General features: G+C 42.9%; 1 protein-coding gene across 6 annotated transcripts in view; it reads right to left on the reverse strand.

Annotated features, from left to right (window-relative positions):
- Positions 1 to 778: 778 nt before the first annotated feature.
- The window catches only part of CARM1 (coactivator associated arginine methyltransferase 1), a 395,773-nt gene continuing 380,521 nt past the window's right edge, over positions 779 to 16,030 (reverse strand). For 2 of the 6 annotated variants that reach the window (XM_078685043.1, XM_078685033.1), the window contains exons 15-16: positions 10,366 to 10,434; positions 779 to 2,978 (exon numbers count right to left, since the gene is read on the reverse strand). In XM_078685043.1, the coding sequence (XP_078541169.1) occupies positions 2,842 to 2,978; positions 10,366 to 10,434 (206 nt within the window). In that variant the 3' untranslated portion in view covers positions 779 to 2,841. The remainder of the gene's footprint in view (positions 2,979 to 10,365; positions 10,435 to 16,030) is intronic. The other 4 variants (XM_078685050.1, XM_078685059.1, XR_013609860.1 and 1 more) reach the window with 3 other exon arrangements.

Raw genomic sequence — 16,030 nt, forward strand, 5'->3', positions numbered from 1 at the left:
GGGGTTGGTGGAGCCTCATCAGATTTCGGGTCCAGCAGGGATGCTAGCCCTGAGCCTCCAGAAGCAGGATCAGTCAGCTAAACATGACCAACTCTGGCTCCTAAGATGAAGATCCTGTGGGAGATAGGAATCATCTGGAAGACTAACCTCTTTCCATGTTTCTTGCACTTCCTGGATTTATTTTTATTTGCGTCTGGGGAATATGAAGAGGGATATCTGAATCAGAGCTGTGTCCTCAGATGACTTCAGCTTTCTTCATGGGAAGGGTCTATGAACAGCTTGACTTCATTCTCCTTGATGGATGCTGAGGCATGAGTCACAGTAGTGAGAATCGTGGTCTGACCCCAAACACCAAAACAAATGGAATGTGGTTTGTGATGAACATATGTCCCTCGTAGTCCCTGCAGGATTTAAGCTCAAACACTGTGTGGATATGATGACACTCCTGAGAGTAGTGAGTTTTTACCTCACAGGAAATTCGTCAGTGCAGAGGGCACGCTCCAGATCAACGTAGAAGGCACAGGAAAAAGGGAAATGATGTTGCGCCAAGTGGCACTATATGGCTATGGTGACATCACTTGACATCACGCCGTAGATTCAAGGTCACCGCACCGCCATAACGAGCAACATGAGAGTTTTCAGATCCAGTCTGACACCTGGGATTAGTCAACATATGAGGAATCTGCAGGTACAAGTATCCATCAGAAGAATTATTATTATTTCTTTAAGAGAAACAGCACAAAGGGAATTGTGGATTGTTATGAAGTAAAAAACACGATTTTTAAAACTCTCCTGGCTTTATTGAATACTACAGGAAAACAAAACAAAAAAATAGCACAATCATCTCTAACACTTCCATCCTATGCGTCAGCAGCTGGTGCCCATTTTTTTGCATGTTGCGTGGATCAGCTGTGGAGTAGTGTATACATTCAAACAGAACCCTTCAGGAGCTGATCGCTTGTGAAGAAAAGCTGGATTTGTCATTTCAGAGGAGGCTGGGAAAAGTGGGGTTCAATCAATGCATCCTCCCCAAACCTGGCACAATTGTGCATAACATAACCAAGAGAAGGAAAGGAGGAGAGAAAGGTGCAGTCATTGAATGTTGGCACAATATACAGGGAGCACGTCTTCCCAATGTTGACAAAAAAATGTCGAGAACATGCTCTTGAAAGACAGGTTTACTACTGTTGTGCCAGGCTACTGCTAATCTAACTATGTCAAACTTCAAAACAAGTTCACCTTTGCCACCAGCTGTCCAGAATCGCAGTCTTTCCACTATAAATAATATACGTGCTGCAACCAGCTGGCCTCTAAAAGTGTCTTTGAACCCTATAGTTCTGTTCCTGGGGCCCAAAAAAACCAATCTATTGAGAGGCCACTTTGTTCACCTGAATCACTAGGCTTGTCTCAACCAGGAAGATGGAGCAGACTCGGCATGGCACCATCTTAAGGAGAAGCCCTTGTGGATAGAGTCCTCTCGGCTGCTGGTTTCAGAAATGTCCTGAAGGTGGCATTAGATGCTTAGGATGCTCCTGCCACCTACAGGCAAACGCATCAAGGCCGCCAAGCAGTAGCAGAGGCTCTACACTTAGGGTTTTTGGTTTAAAAAAGGTGTTTGGAATTTAAAAAGGGTTCATTAAATTTCAAAGTCAGTGAGGCATCTCCTTTAACAAGAGAGCAGACTTCAGTGTGCAAAGTGTCTCCATTTATTAACCAATGAGCCATGGCAGCTTTTGGATCAGAAATCTTTGCATGCTCAACAGACTGCCAAGAGACATTTCAGATACACAGATACAACTTATTTTTAATCATTTCATGGGGTGACCTTCAAAACTGATCACCCACAATGGAGACTTTGGAGAAGCAGGAAACAGTGGGCAAACTAAAAGACTCAATGGACAGCGGCAAACCAAAGCAACTTAACACCTGAACACAAACACAGGTCGCATTTAACACCTTACCTGGCCCCTTCCTGAAGAAGAGGGTGCCAAGGGATGGGACGGACTGGACGACACTGATGTTTAATTACATTCAATATTTGGGCTCATCCTCCACCCTTGGGTGCGAGATATACACCTCCCACCAGTGCAGGGAGATTAATGCTGGCTCTGTGTATTATACACAATATAAACCCAACACTGTCATTTTCAAAAGGGCCTTATTCTATCAGACTCCAGGCTTGCACCCGCTAATAAGTGTAGCTAACAGATAGCCCTGCTTTGGGAATTGAGCAGAAACTTAAAGCATTGAATCTTAGTTTATGTGCACCCTTGGTGGGGACAGAGGGTGAGGGAGCTAGCCACACTGCCTCCTTCACATCTCCTCCCTTCAACTTCCACAAAATAATGAACACCAGCTACTCTACCATTTTCACTCTTGCCCCATACGGCCTGTAGCCCAGCAGGCCTGCTCTGCAGGTCCTGTCAAACAAAGTAATGGAAAATCATCACCTCAACACTAGGACTACATGATTTCGATGATTCCAAGCACAAAAAAAACAAACAAAAAACAGTTAGCGGTTTTTTTGTTAACCCAACAGCAGCTGAGAAAATCTTGAGGTTTTTGCAGTTCATGTATTTCTTTAAAAAAAAATTGTACAAGTCCAAATATCAAAGAAAGAAGAGTTGCCCTTGGGAGGCTTGTTCTGTACAATGGTTAAAACGTCCCTCCACACGGACTGGACCGAGGAATTGGGGTGGGGGGGCTGTAGAGGGTATCCCAGAAGGTGGAGACCATCACGCAGTTCGTAGAATGGTGGAAGGGTAACAGGAGGGGAGGCAGCGTCTTCATTTGGTTTCCCTGGTGCTGTCAGTTCAGAGGATGGAGGAGCGCAAGGTCCTTTTAGCTGCCGTAGTGCATGGTGTTGGTGGTGATAGACATCGGTGACGCCATGGAGATGGCCGGGCCGCCCATGGTGAACTGGTTGTTGACTGGGTAGTGGGTGCTGGAATTGCCTCCACCTTGTCCTCCGGCAGACCCTGTGGAGAAACAACAGTGTGAGTGCACAATATCATAATCTAATGTGGGAGGTTAATAATTTACTGTGGATAGTGGGCGGACTCCAAACACCTTTATGGCAGAATCAGAGCATTGGTTTCTCCTGTGAGCCCCATGCACTGAAGTGTTCCTGGATTTATGCATGCTGAGAGTAGCATTTCATGGTGTAGCCAGGGTCTGAGGTAGACCGTCACCCGCCAGTCGGGAAGACTAATGGATGCTTAAAATTGAATTAAAATACCTTCTCACTTTCTGCAGTTCCAATGTAAAAACTATAGCAACCTTCTATAAGAAAATGGGAGGCACCTTTTGTCCTGTCAACCCAAAATTTGACTTTTTAGTTTTAAAGGACAGATAAGTCTAATCTTAGGGTTCTTGAGGAGAAGCAGCCATAGCAGATGGGAGCGTGGTCACTAGGGAAAGACTAGACGATGCAGATGGGGAAGGTGGTTGAGGAATGCGCTGAGAACAAAGTCAGTATACATCGAGAAAAAGTGTATAAGACGTCAAAAGGGATTGAGATAGCTATGCAAACGGAGGACAGCGGAAGGCGAAAAGCAGATTTTGATACAAAGGGATGAGATCGGGGAGCTGAGGGGCGATTAGAAGCAATGTGGAAAAGAAAACAGTCAGGAGTATGTTCGGTAGGATTGGAGGAAGATGCGTTAAGTGAGAAGGGACCAGATTCTAGAAGTAACCTCGGACAGGCTAAACTTCAGCAATGGCTCTAACTGCTATGTATTTGAAGCATAGCTTGGGAACTATGGAAATAAGCACAACTTTCAATCACAAAAAAAGGAACAATACCAAATGAAAGAATTGTGAGGTGTAAACAAGACATTTAGCTGCCTTACTAGCACATGATGCCTTGAAATACATATAAAACAAACTACAATAGAACCTCAACAATGGAGATGGGTGGGGCAGAGAAACAACAGAATAGCAATGGCAAGCCCAGCAGCTATTTTAGGAGTGCTAGCCTTTTCCATATAGACAGGGAGTGCTTACCCTCTGCCAGAATGAACCACTAGCTCAATGACTTAAACAGGAGCTCTGAATGAAGCATGTCTCTGATCTCAAACCCTGGAGGGATCACAGGAGCATGGCTCTACTGGCCAATGCAACTGTTCTTCCCACTCCCTTAGCCATTCATTTAAGTATACACGGCTTGGAATAGACTTGCATAAATACACTTTTTGGAAGGAGTTTGTATTATGCCTATGTGAGTAGGTTGCTTCTGTATGCAGGATCACACGTTCTTTACTATTCAAACAGACAGGACGAGTTTCTAGTTTGGTAATGTGCAGTCAGCACCAAGGCTAGCTGATGTGCAACGTAGCTACATATAAATAGACTTGTCTCCAGGTGTAACCTAGAAAAGGCTGCAGCACAGGGCAAGAAACACATCTGTGACTATTTTAATGAGCCTTGGTCTAGGCATGCCATTGTCTCACAAACTATTTGCACAGCTGCCTTATTGGTGCTGACCGCCAAAAAAGCACTTTTGTGGTTGGTGCAGCTCACCCAAGCAGGGTCTGGTGCCAGCCCTGCACCCCTTGGGTAGCCATTGGCACAACACTCAAATGGGCTGCAAGATGCTCTAGAGTAGGAAATCACAGCGGTTTTCTGACTGGACCCTATGAGTCTCACCATCAGCTCATCTGTGAAGAGCTCCAAGCAAGATGCTCATTGTGTTTAATGGCACCCTCGCCTGCAACTCCTAGAGAAAAGGATAAAAAACATAAAAGAAAAATGTTACTTACCCTGTAACCACCTGTTCATAGCATGCAGTGCCCTCGATTCACACACTCTGCATACACCTGCAATGTAGTGTTGGGCAAAGAAGTTTGCTACAAGACCTGTTGGGACTCCATCTCTGTTCACAATGCAGCAGGGCAACAGCTCCACCTCAGATTGTTTCCTTCCCAGTGAGTGTGTATTGTAAGTGGAACACAATGCTTAAGGCAAGCATTTTGTGCAAAAGCATAAACATCTCATCATTGGCTTCTGGAGAGGAGGGTGGACCTACAGCACTACGTGCTACAAACAGGTGATTACAGTGCAACATTTTCCGCTTGCAGCATGTTTGACCGTAGATAAATATGGTCTGCACAGACTAAAGCAGTTCCTCTCCCAAAGTGATTGCTAGCAAGCAGATGATGCAGATGTTTGAAACAAATTTCTTAAAACAGTTTTGCCTATTACCAGTCAAAAACATGTTAGCCAACAGCTAATGCCGGCATTTTTTTGCACTACAAGTCTGTATGCATTTAACATTCCATCTTGCAATGCCCGTATTGGAGATGGGGTGTCCCATGTGGGGCTAGGAAAGGCTGTAAAGAGTTTATCGGTTTTAGAGAAGGACTTGATTCTGTCAATATAATACATGAGCACACTTTTTGCATCTAGTGTGTGAGAAGCCATTTTCGCTACATAGTTAGGTTATGGGAAGAAGAGGGGGGGAGGGGGCAGTTGGTAGTTTATTATTGTGCAATATGGTGGCACTACCTTTGACAGAAATTTGGGTCTGGTTCAAAGGGCTACCCTTGGTCACTGTGCACTTGGATAAAAGGTTATTTTATGATTAAAGCCCATAATGCAATGATGCGTCTCATGGAGGCAATTAAGAAAGCCGCACCAACATCTGTAGACCACAGGAGTGAAGTAGCTCAAAGGCTGGGCACATGAGCCATGTGAAAACTACATTAAAGTTTCAAACGATTGGGTGGAGCTGGAGGTGTTTTGCTAGATATAACCGTTTTTAAGGCCCACCATAAAATCTTTAACAAGGATTTCCAAAAGGGACTCATGGTCTCGGTTCTGTGTGTATGCTGCAAATCCAGGCAAAAATGTAGGTGGATTGGATGAGTATTCTAACCAAGCCTTTTCAAGATGTAGCAGGTGGCAAATGTAATTTTGTAAGAAGAACGTAAAGTTTAATTATTAATGAAGTAGGGGGTTAAATCTGTTCCACTTTGCAGCATAACAGGAATACATAGTAGGCCTGCGTGAAGAATGAGCATGCACTCCATTTGGGAGCTTGAGGTATATGAATTCTACGCCCTGCCGTGCCAAATTGTTAGATGAGTCGTTTAGGATTTGGGTGGCAGAGCTGGCCTTGATGCTGAGTGAGAAAGTCTGCGTCAGGGGCAGTTTTAGGTGAGGGCTTACTGACATCTCCAGTAGCAAGGCATACCCAGGCTGCCTGGCACAGGTTGGTGCCATTAGGATGAGTCATGAATACCTGCCTCATTTTCAAGATCACTTACTGAACAAGTGGGCGGGGGTCAAAAAAGCATACACAAATATCCCAGACCAGTTCTACAATACTGCATTGCCCAAGGACTGCAGGTACCTAGAAGCAAAGTTTTGGCATTTGTGTTTTTGGGTGTGGGAAACAGGTCGATAATCCAAGTGCGCCACGAACAGAAATACCTGTGAAGGTCTTGTGAGTTCAGTTCTCATTTGTGGACTTGTTAATGTGTTGTGTTTAGCAGCTCTGCAAAATTACTGTCTGTCCTTCAGCAAGAGTTGTGCCAAGAGATGTGTTTTGTTAATTGACAATTGTGCGTCCCCCTGCTTCTGGATGTAGTTCACGGCCATCAAGTTGTCCATATATAGGAGGTTTTTTATGCCCTGGATGCGCTTGAGGGAAGCGGTTTTGGCCTAGAAGGATGGCCAAGAGCTCCATGTAAATGTTATGCCCCTGGTATTGTGGAGTCCGAGTGGTCATGTGGTGGAGATGAGCTCCTCAACCGGTGAGTGAGTTAATAGTGGTAATGGTCATCTGCTAAAGGGGGGACAGGGAATAGCCTTCTGGGCAATTTTTGCTGTTCCACCATAGAAGAATGTGCTGAGTTTTGGATTTTGCCAACACTAGATCCTCCCACTGACCCTCGTTTAAGACCACTGCCTAGAGAGGCACTGTTGATGTGGGTGCATGTGCCGCTATCGGAATACTAAAGGCCCGCATTTCCAATAACTTAATTACCATCCCACAGTAAGAGGACATGCTGAAAACGAGGCAACAACTCTCTTGGTAGGGGTATGCTTTCCCAGTAATAGTACTTTGGATGGACCTAAGAAGAGTTGCATCCTTAGAAGTGGGACTTTCAGGAGTCCATGGTAAATCCAAACCGGGAAAGTAAGGACACAGCAGTATACATGCATGTATGCAGTATTTCTATAGTACAAACCTAGCCAAAATGTAGTACAGTGCAGCACATGAGCAGAGACAAGCATATTCAACAAGTAAGAGGAGATTGAGCTGGGTTATGTATGGTAAATACATTGTGATGTAGCGTTCTTTGAAGGGGTGAATCTTCAACTCTACCCTAAATTGATACAGCGCTGCTGTGGTCCTGATGGATACAGGGATATTGTTACAGATCTTGGTAGCATGGATGGAAAAAGCCTGTTGTCTTGTTTTCTCTTTGTTTTTACATTTGTTAGCCTGCAGTCAGATAGTGTCCCTACTTTGGTGCGGGCAGGCAAGGAGAGCTAATGCAGTGCCATCATGATAATGTTGTTGTTCTAATTCTTTCCAGCCCTGGACGATACATGCTGCAGCATGTAGGATGCCAATAAGGGGTGCCAGTGCGGCTTCTGGGAGGCCATGGAGTAGGGCCTTACTACCATCCACATGAGAAAGTATGAGAGTTTGAACAGCAGTCTCAAAGTCGCTTTCTGGAGGAAATGGTTTGGAGTGTGTGCTAGTGATTGTTGTCTGCTGCCTCTTATCAGCCAATTGTGAAGACCTGGAAAGATGTGAATCGTGTTTCTGCTCCGATGCCCAACCACCACCTCTAGATACTCTGAACACCCTTGCAGCCGCAGTGGTGCCAAAAGGCAGAGTTTTGAAGGGCTAGCGGGGTCCACTTATCACAAAGCAACGGTACTGGTGGTGGGCAGGAAGTATGGGGATGAAGTAGTTGTCTTAGATCCAGCACCGCCATGAAGTCTCACTGCCACAGCTATGGGATGATACCCTGCACTTAAGTCAAGTAAAAGTACTCCAACAAGATGTAGTGAGTCAGCAGCCAGAGGTAGAGGACTGCCTTGAGTGACCCATCCTCCCTCGGTATTAAGAAATGGAGAACTGAACTCCTTTGCCGCTCTGATGTGGGAGCATCAGCTTCAATGCTTCTTTGGATAGGAGTGCCTGCATCTCCTCCTTGAGTAGAGGAAGATGGTCTAGCAAGATATCTAGTGGTGTCTAGGCAGGATATTTGGCAGCACAATGTGGAACATTAGACAGTACTCATACTGTACTAAAGAGAGAACGTGTTTGTCCAGTATCCGTCTTCCACTGTGGGGAAAAGAATGCTCAGTTTTCCCAGAAAGGTGTCGTGAAGACAGAGAAAATGGAAGTGGAGTCAGTTCTGGGAGGATGAAGAACACCAGTGGGAGCCACCTTGGCCCTTGCCCCTGCAGCCACCCCATGAGAAGAGTTTGGAGGGCTAGGTGTTCTGAAAGGACTGCTGCTGATTGCCCTGAATTTGAGTGGACGCAGATGCCTTGGATCCAATTCTGGCTTGATGTTTCCAACAGGTGGAACTTTTGTGCTGCAGGCAGGGCACCCATGGCAAGGTGTGTGTCACAGATTATTTTTTTGTTTTAATTATCAACCTGTGGCCTGAAGAAATACTCCCCATGATACAGCATGTTAGAGATGTTGCAGCTCAGGTCAGAAACACGAGTCATAGCCCGGCATGGCAGTATAGAAGGAACCAGGTGCTAATACCTCTGGAGGTGATATCGGTGGCATCCAAGGTGATCTAATGTTCACATTAAATATCACCCTATGTGAGGCATCCACGGTCAGTCTGGCTCTTTATCTTTCAGTGGAGACTTGCATCCTTGGAGGCTCTTTGGGTTGAGAAGGAGTTGTTGGCAGACACTGAGGGTAAGTGATTGTTGAGCCTGTACTCTGGGCTCAATGCCAGACTCCCTCATGGTGGTGCTCTGTTTGCCTGAGGATGCTAGGGGCATTTTGGTAAGAATGATGTTGCTGCACCTCTGGGGCCCTAGGTGTGGGCCTGGTCTTTGAAACCAATTGCTCAGGGCTGGATGCACGGCTCTTTTTGCTCAGAATCAAATCCTTCCGAGGAAAACCTCTAGGAGCTCTCGACCCCTACCTCACCTCCGGCAGCTGCAAGATCAGACAGGACCGTCAGCCACCTCCAAGAAGCCAACGATCCTTTGATGCACTGAATACCTTTCACCTGGGTACTGGTGGGTCTTCTTGCAGCAAAAGGCTTGACGGGTGTCATAGGCGGACTATTCATATTCCGGCAACAGAGGCTGCACACGCCACAATGGTCCAATAAGGGATACTTGGCCTTGTACCTAGAGCAAATCTGGAATGGTTTCCGTTGTATACCATCCTTCTACTTTCATTCTTTGTTATACAAAATGAAATGGTCAGTCCTGTTATTGCTGGTATGTGTGACTTTGATTGCTATGGTCGACGAGTTGTTAACGTAATGTCTTAAAGGAAGGTGCTTAGGTGTCAGTGAAAATGCTCCGAACAGGTGTTGGATAAGTAGCAATTGTTAAAGTCACTGTGATTAAGAACTCGAAGGCTGGTATTTAAAACTCCAGGGGAGAATGCGTCTGTGATGGCAGAAGAAAACAATCTGTAGTGCAGCCATTGCCCTGCTGCATTGTGAACTAAGGGAGGAGTCACAACAGGTCTTGTAACTCGAAACATCTTCAAAGAAAAACAAATTGCAAACGTCCAGGCCCAACACTAGATGGCAGAAGAATGCAGAGCCTCTGAATCTACAGCTAAACATGCTACAAGCAATTGTTATGCCAGCTAAAAAAATGAAAATTCATAAACATTTATACAATCTATCAAATGCCACATGGTAATCCATGGGGTTTACATTGTGAATTTAGTGCAAGTTAAACTGGGACAACATGAAGGGCAGGGGCAGCCTGTGCTCTCACACTGACTAGTCTTCAAAATAGACCCCGCCATCCACTAGGAAATCAGCAACATGAACAGGATAACTGAAGAGATTTGTTTTGCATGCACAACTGGTATTTGCAACAATGGGGTTCCATTGGCGTTCACACTTTGACAATCCAAAAAACTACATCAATGTCCTCAAATGGGGAAGTTAACACAACAGGCGACCCAAACCCTGCATTTCCCATCTAGCATTCTGAAAAAAAATAGCTTCCATCCTAAACCAAATCCTTTTCCTGTACTACCTTTCACTTATTGCAGCCACTGGTACGGATGCTCACAAAAGTTCCACTTTCCTATACACCACTCCCATACCAGAGCTCTGATGGCATGCCAATCACTCGACCCCAACCCTCTGTGCTGCGAGAGACGCACCCTACTTTCCACATTACCTTGCACAATGCCCGTGCTCATAATCGATCCCATCCTCGAGTGGGTGTGGTTCACAATCCCTGTGTTTGCTGCAGAGAAAAGAGAAGAGCCAGGGGCAGGAAATAAAAATAAAAGTTAAGGCTAAAAAAAAAAAAAAAAATTACGAAAAAACTATTAAAAGGCTGGCTGCTTCCTGCGAGGCGAAGCCACAGGCCGGTGGAGAAAAACAACAAAAACATTTTTGTTCAGATCTCCAGTGTTTCTCCACTAGACACTGAATTTTTTTTTGTAATTCAGGTTACGTCTCTCGAGGAGACACCCGAAAACATAAAATTCCATAATATTGCCATCTGAGCTACTTCATCCCAAACACTAGAAGTCCGAATAAACTAAGGCAGCACAAGGTTACCCACCTGCTACAGTAGTTCTCCAGCAATGAGATAATTTCTAGAAATTCACATGATTGACAAAACCCGCTGGTACAGAGTGATGGCCTTTGAGCACTTTGCACAGAAATATTTTATAGCCTGGTCATGCCATAAAACATAAAGAACCCAAAATCTTGCAGGGCGAAAACACTATCTACGATGGTCCAGTCACACTTTAATCACTTCCCGGTCTAAAAGGGTAGGTAGAATCAGAAAAGGAGGATTTCATATAATATTTTAGAAGTTACCCAAGGGGCACTAACTACAGCACCAAGTTATGTTCTAGATTCAAAGGAGTGGACAAGGTAGTGAGAAGCTACTGGGATGGGCTGCCAAAGAATGAGTTCTATCAAAACAGATTTTCTTAACTAACTCCAGCATAGGCAGCCAAGAAGCACTTTCAGAAATATGAATTGGCCTCCAAATAGTTGCTTTGAAATTCTCAGCAAGAGTAAGACTATATTACTTGTACTGGAGCTAAAGAAAACCTTTGGACATCCTTTTCCATCTTAGAAGCCCTTGATGTGCTTTCCATCTGAAACAGCTGCAATATGTTAGACACCACTGTAGTCCTCTGCACATTGTGGTGTATTCAAATAAACGTTCGCATCAAGGGTATGACAAGACCACTCACATACAGCAAAAAAAAAAAACGTGGAGGGGATCGGGGGGGAGGGGGGACGGGGGGCACGGGACACTTAACACAAAATAAGGTATTTGATTACCATGAAAATCCTCACTAAGGAGTACCATCTATTTGGAAAATGAAATAGTTCAGAGAAATCATGAATCTCACAAATTTTCTTTATGTGATGAAAATGTAGAACACTAACTACTCACTGAAGAGCACTTAAGCTGCATTTATGAAAAGCTAAAATGACTTGAGCAATCAAGAACCTCATGAGCCTCCTGAGCAGGACTACAAAGAGCTAAAATGTTATTCGCAGACTCAAAACAAAACCACATATGGATAAAATATTATAATAGATAAATGACATACCAAGGTCCTAGGGTGAGTCAGAATAGCCATCACACCAAAGTGCAAAGAAAGCCATTCTTTAAAAATTAGCCAAAAAGAGGAAACTAACTTCCCGTCCATGTTCTTCTAGAAGTTTTTCATATTTACTTTCAGAATTAGAGGACAATCTAGAGGAGGATGACAAACTAAGACAGCAGGAGCTGTGGTCTGCTGCGCTGATTCGAAGATAAAACTTAACTGAGTAACCGATGATTCTGCTTGAGAGGGAAAACCATTTAAAGACAGTCATGAGAAGCGTCAATTCCTGGTTCACACCAGTCACGTAAAAAGGTTGCATTTGGGGGATGTAAAGTGTAGTGATATTAAAGGGAATCACAAGGGAAACATGGGCTTTGATCCAAAGATTGTCTTGCAAGAAATCCTCCAAATCAACAGAGAACTGAGGCTATCTGCCTGGTCTTAGATCATGATGTTTATAAAAATGACTTGTGATGCCAATATTCTTTATCCAAATAATTTTGGATCTTGGGTGTCAACATTTTTAAGTGACTGTCCAATTTTCCCTACATTTGACAATCCATGCTTGAGGAGCTGCACTTTATTATCTACTTCTTGAATTAAGGAGGAACCTGAAGAAAAGGCCCCTCAGCAGGCCGAGAAAGGAGCATTACAAATACAGGTAATGAGAGCAGACTGTTAATTAAACCCACCGATAGTTAAACACAGCAAGCAAACAGCATGCTTTCATTGAACAATTAGATGCTATGTTTGTAATGAAACAAAATGCTTCCAACTTGCTATTACCCAAATTGAAAATAAGTTCTGCTGTATTGCATTTGCTGGACTGTGTTTTCACAGATGCAAGAGGCAAACCTTTGCAAATGTTGATTCTGAATCACATTTATAGATCACTTCAATACACCAAGCTATTTGTTCAAAGGGAATCGATTTTCTAGCTTCCTGATAAACAGGATATTAACGCAATACATTTTTAAAGAAGCGGATACTTACCTATTACCTGTTTTGCAACTCTTTCCTTCGTGGATTTGCATGCTCATGTAGAGCACTTGAATCCATTCAGGATTTTTGCTGCAAAAGGTACGTTTTTCACCTACAGAAAGTGTTAAACTTGCGGCCTTCTAGTTCTAAACTTTCTAAAAACCTTTGACAACTGCACCTCATTTACAGAGAAAAGACTAGCAGGATAACGTTATTTCCCTCTTTTCCAACCTCTTGTAACGTACAACTCATTTAGGCTTATGAATTAATTTGATGGTTCACATAAGCACTTGCAAAGTGTTCTCAACAGTTACCATTGGATATTCAAGTTGGAAATTAAATGATTTCCTCTAAAGGGATCTATAGCATCAGCACGTAAATGCAGACTTCCAGGGAGCCCAGTTGCTGTTCATCCCTTACTGTACATATGTTCCTAGGAACTTTTATTTCTTCGTAGGCTTTGCCAGCTACAATCAAGCCAAAATAAAGACTATGTTCACAATAGGTATAAGAAAAGCTTCCACAAGATTTAATAGTCAATATATCAAGTATGAAACTTAATTTCCTTTGTAACTTGTCAAAGAATGCAGTCTCGGAAGCATTATGAAGGAGTTCTACAAAAATGATCTTGGATACTCACTTCACCCTGCACCCTTTGCTGGGTCAGATTTTGGACTGAAGTTTAGTCTGATCTTTAATGAACTCTTCAAACCCTCTGGGAGTGAATGTTAAAAGGAGAAGGACATCAGGTTCAAAACAGCTTCATGTCTTGGGTTTGGACAGCAGCCATGGTTGGTCTCCTGGTGTTTGATACTCTGTAGGCGTCTGGTCAATTTTAAAACTCCTGGGATGGAAGTATGGTGTTGCTATCAACTTTTTCAGTGTTTATCCCCTTTTAGGATCAGTTCAACACTTCAGGTGGATTATGAATTTCGGTTTTAATTTCACCAGTTTTGAGACTATGGAAGAAATAACTCCATCAGCTCAGTATACAAATGCCTGCTCTTCCCTTCTAAGACCGCACAATTGATGCAATCTTGATGTTCACTGCGGATGGCTCGAAGGTCAAGAGTTCTATTTTTGATACTTTCACAAAAAGCAGAAAATTCCAGATAAACTCAACATAATAGGACCGAACATTTCAGGCCACCGTCAGCTACCAATTTTTTGTTTAAGGGGGAAGAGGCACAGTACTCCTATTTTCATAAAACATCTATACATTTACTTTTCCACTCAGTTTTTGACTGATAAATGTTCTTCTTCAGTTTGCGCAAGTGTTCAAAAAGAGACCGCACCATGAAGCACCAAACAAAGTGTTGGTCATTTGCTACTGTCACCTGGTGTCAACTTGGGAAAACAAAAGCCTTCTCCGACTAGAAAATAAGAAACGGGCTGATACATTGTTAACTTCGGAGACAACCAGAAAGACAATGAAAGGGCTTACTGCACTCACTGAATTAATGTACACTTTATTGGGGAATCTTTCAAATGTGGGTTACAGTCACAGATCATGCTGTAAAATACCATAACTACAAAGATGCAAAAATGCCAGTGTGCCACCCATATGAGTTGTGGACTAATGATCATCAACAGGGAAAACCTTCATCCAAGGTCCAGAAAAGCAGAAGACTGCTGGACATTACACAGAACCCCTGTCAAACTAATTACATTCAGAGAGAACTACACAAGAGCATGTTACAACTGCCTTTCTATTAATCCAAGTTTAAAATAGAAAATGGAAACAGAGAACTAGAATTTCTGGGGACCTGGCTTGCTTAACAAAATATTAAATAATCTTCCAACAACCGTAGACAGAAATGACTAACTTTGAAGCCCTTCATCTCATTTATCGGAGATTGAACTTGTACACTGAACTTGAAGTTTTTAAATAAAAATGTCACTCACCTAAGAGACCTTGTTTTCAGTTCTGTAATTGCATACTATATTGTGGCTGCATTTATATAGCTCTTGCTAGATCTAACCAAGGTGTTGAAGAGCTTTCTAGGCTTCTAGTACGCTACTACACAACACCCCATGTTAGAGGTGATATTGCATATCCGATCTACTTACTTTTGAAAGAACTGTTCGTGTTTGTTCATTTATTTGAATAAGATTTATAATGAAGAACTACTGCCAAATACACATTCTTGAATTCTACAAATGTACAGGAATCTTGCTAGAATTAGATTGAATGACCAGTGAACAAAGCTATATTGGCTCCCAATTTGCTGCTCCCAGAAATGAAAGAAAGTGTGAATAGTAATCTACACTCCATAATAAAGGGATCAACAGCTCAACAGGATTAATTATTAATTGCCAATACTTTTAGACAAGGAATAACTCATACACAAGCTTAATATGTTAAAGCAGATATACACTGTTGATAACTACAGAGCCAGGACTTTCAGTTTTCTGAAAACAAATTGGGTAAACATTTGATCAGCCAATACATTAAAAATCAGAGTGCAGGGGCACAATTCAATAGGGAAAAAAAAAGATAAATTAAAACCAAGACTGAACCTCAGAAATATAGATTTGGAGTAAGGAAATACTGAACTTGCTCCTTAAGGAATAAAGCTTAAAAATTCAAACTATATAAAATAACTATTACAAAAATATCTACTTAGACCAGAAAAAACAGTAATGCATACAGAGATGAGTAAATAATTGACAGGAAACTGAAGTTAACTGTGATCTTGCCATTATGGCCCCAGGCAGAGACAGTAGTTGCTAATTTGCAGAGTCTACTTCTGTGAAAAGTGCTCAGAGATCATCCCCAGATACGCAAGGATAGCCTAGCAAAGATGTGAACCTCTAAAATGTCGCACTCTGGAGGTCTATATATGCACTTATACTACTGAAATTGAAATCTACACTGAACTGCATAATTCAAAGTTCCAGAGACCAAAAGTATGTACAAATACATTTTTCACCATCTGCTATCATATGACAAATACTACCAGCTTAACCCATGGTCAACCCTTCCCCAAGGTCCTCATATGGAGAAAGCCAACCTCCACTCTCAAATTGCCGTAACACACGAAATAAATGTTCCATGGCAGTGGTTCTGTTCCTGATGCTTCCTCATTAAGTTCACTACGAAAAGAAGACACACCTGCATCTGATATAGACATCCAGTGAGGACCAGAGCACTGACTGTACTGCTTACTGAGCAAGAAAATACAATAAAACTATGTTCCAGTGGAAAAAGAAAGTTAGAATCGGCACGCTGGAGTGAAGTTGGGAGCCTTTTCTTTAGTGGAGAATCAAAGGGCAGAT

Source organism: Lissotriton helveticus, chromosome 1_1 (assembly GCF_964261635.1).
Source record: "Lissotriton helveticus chromosome 1_1, aLisHel1.1, whole genome shotgun sequence".
Lineage (NCBI taxonomy): Eukaryota > Metazoa > Chordata > Amphibia > Caudata > Salamandridae > Lissotriton > Lissotriton helveticus.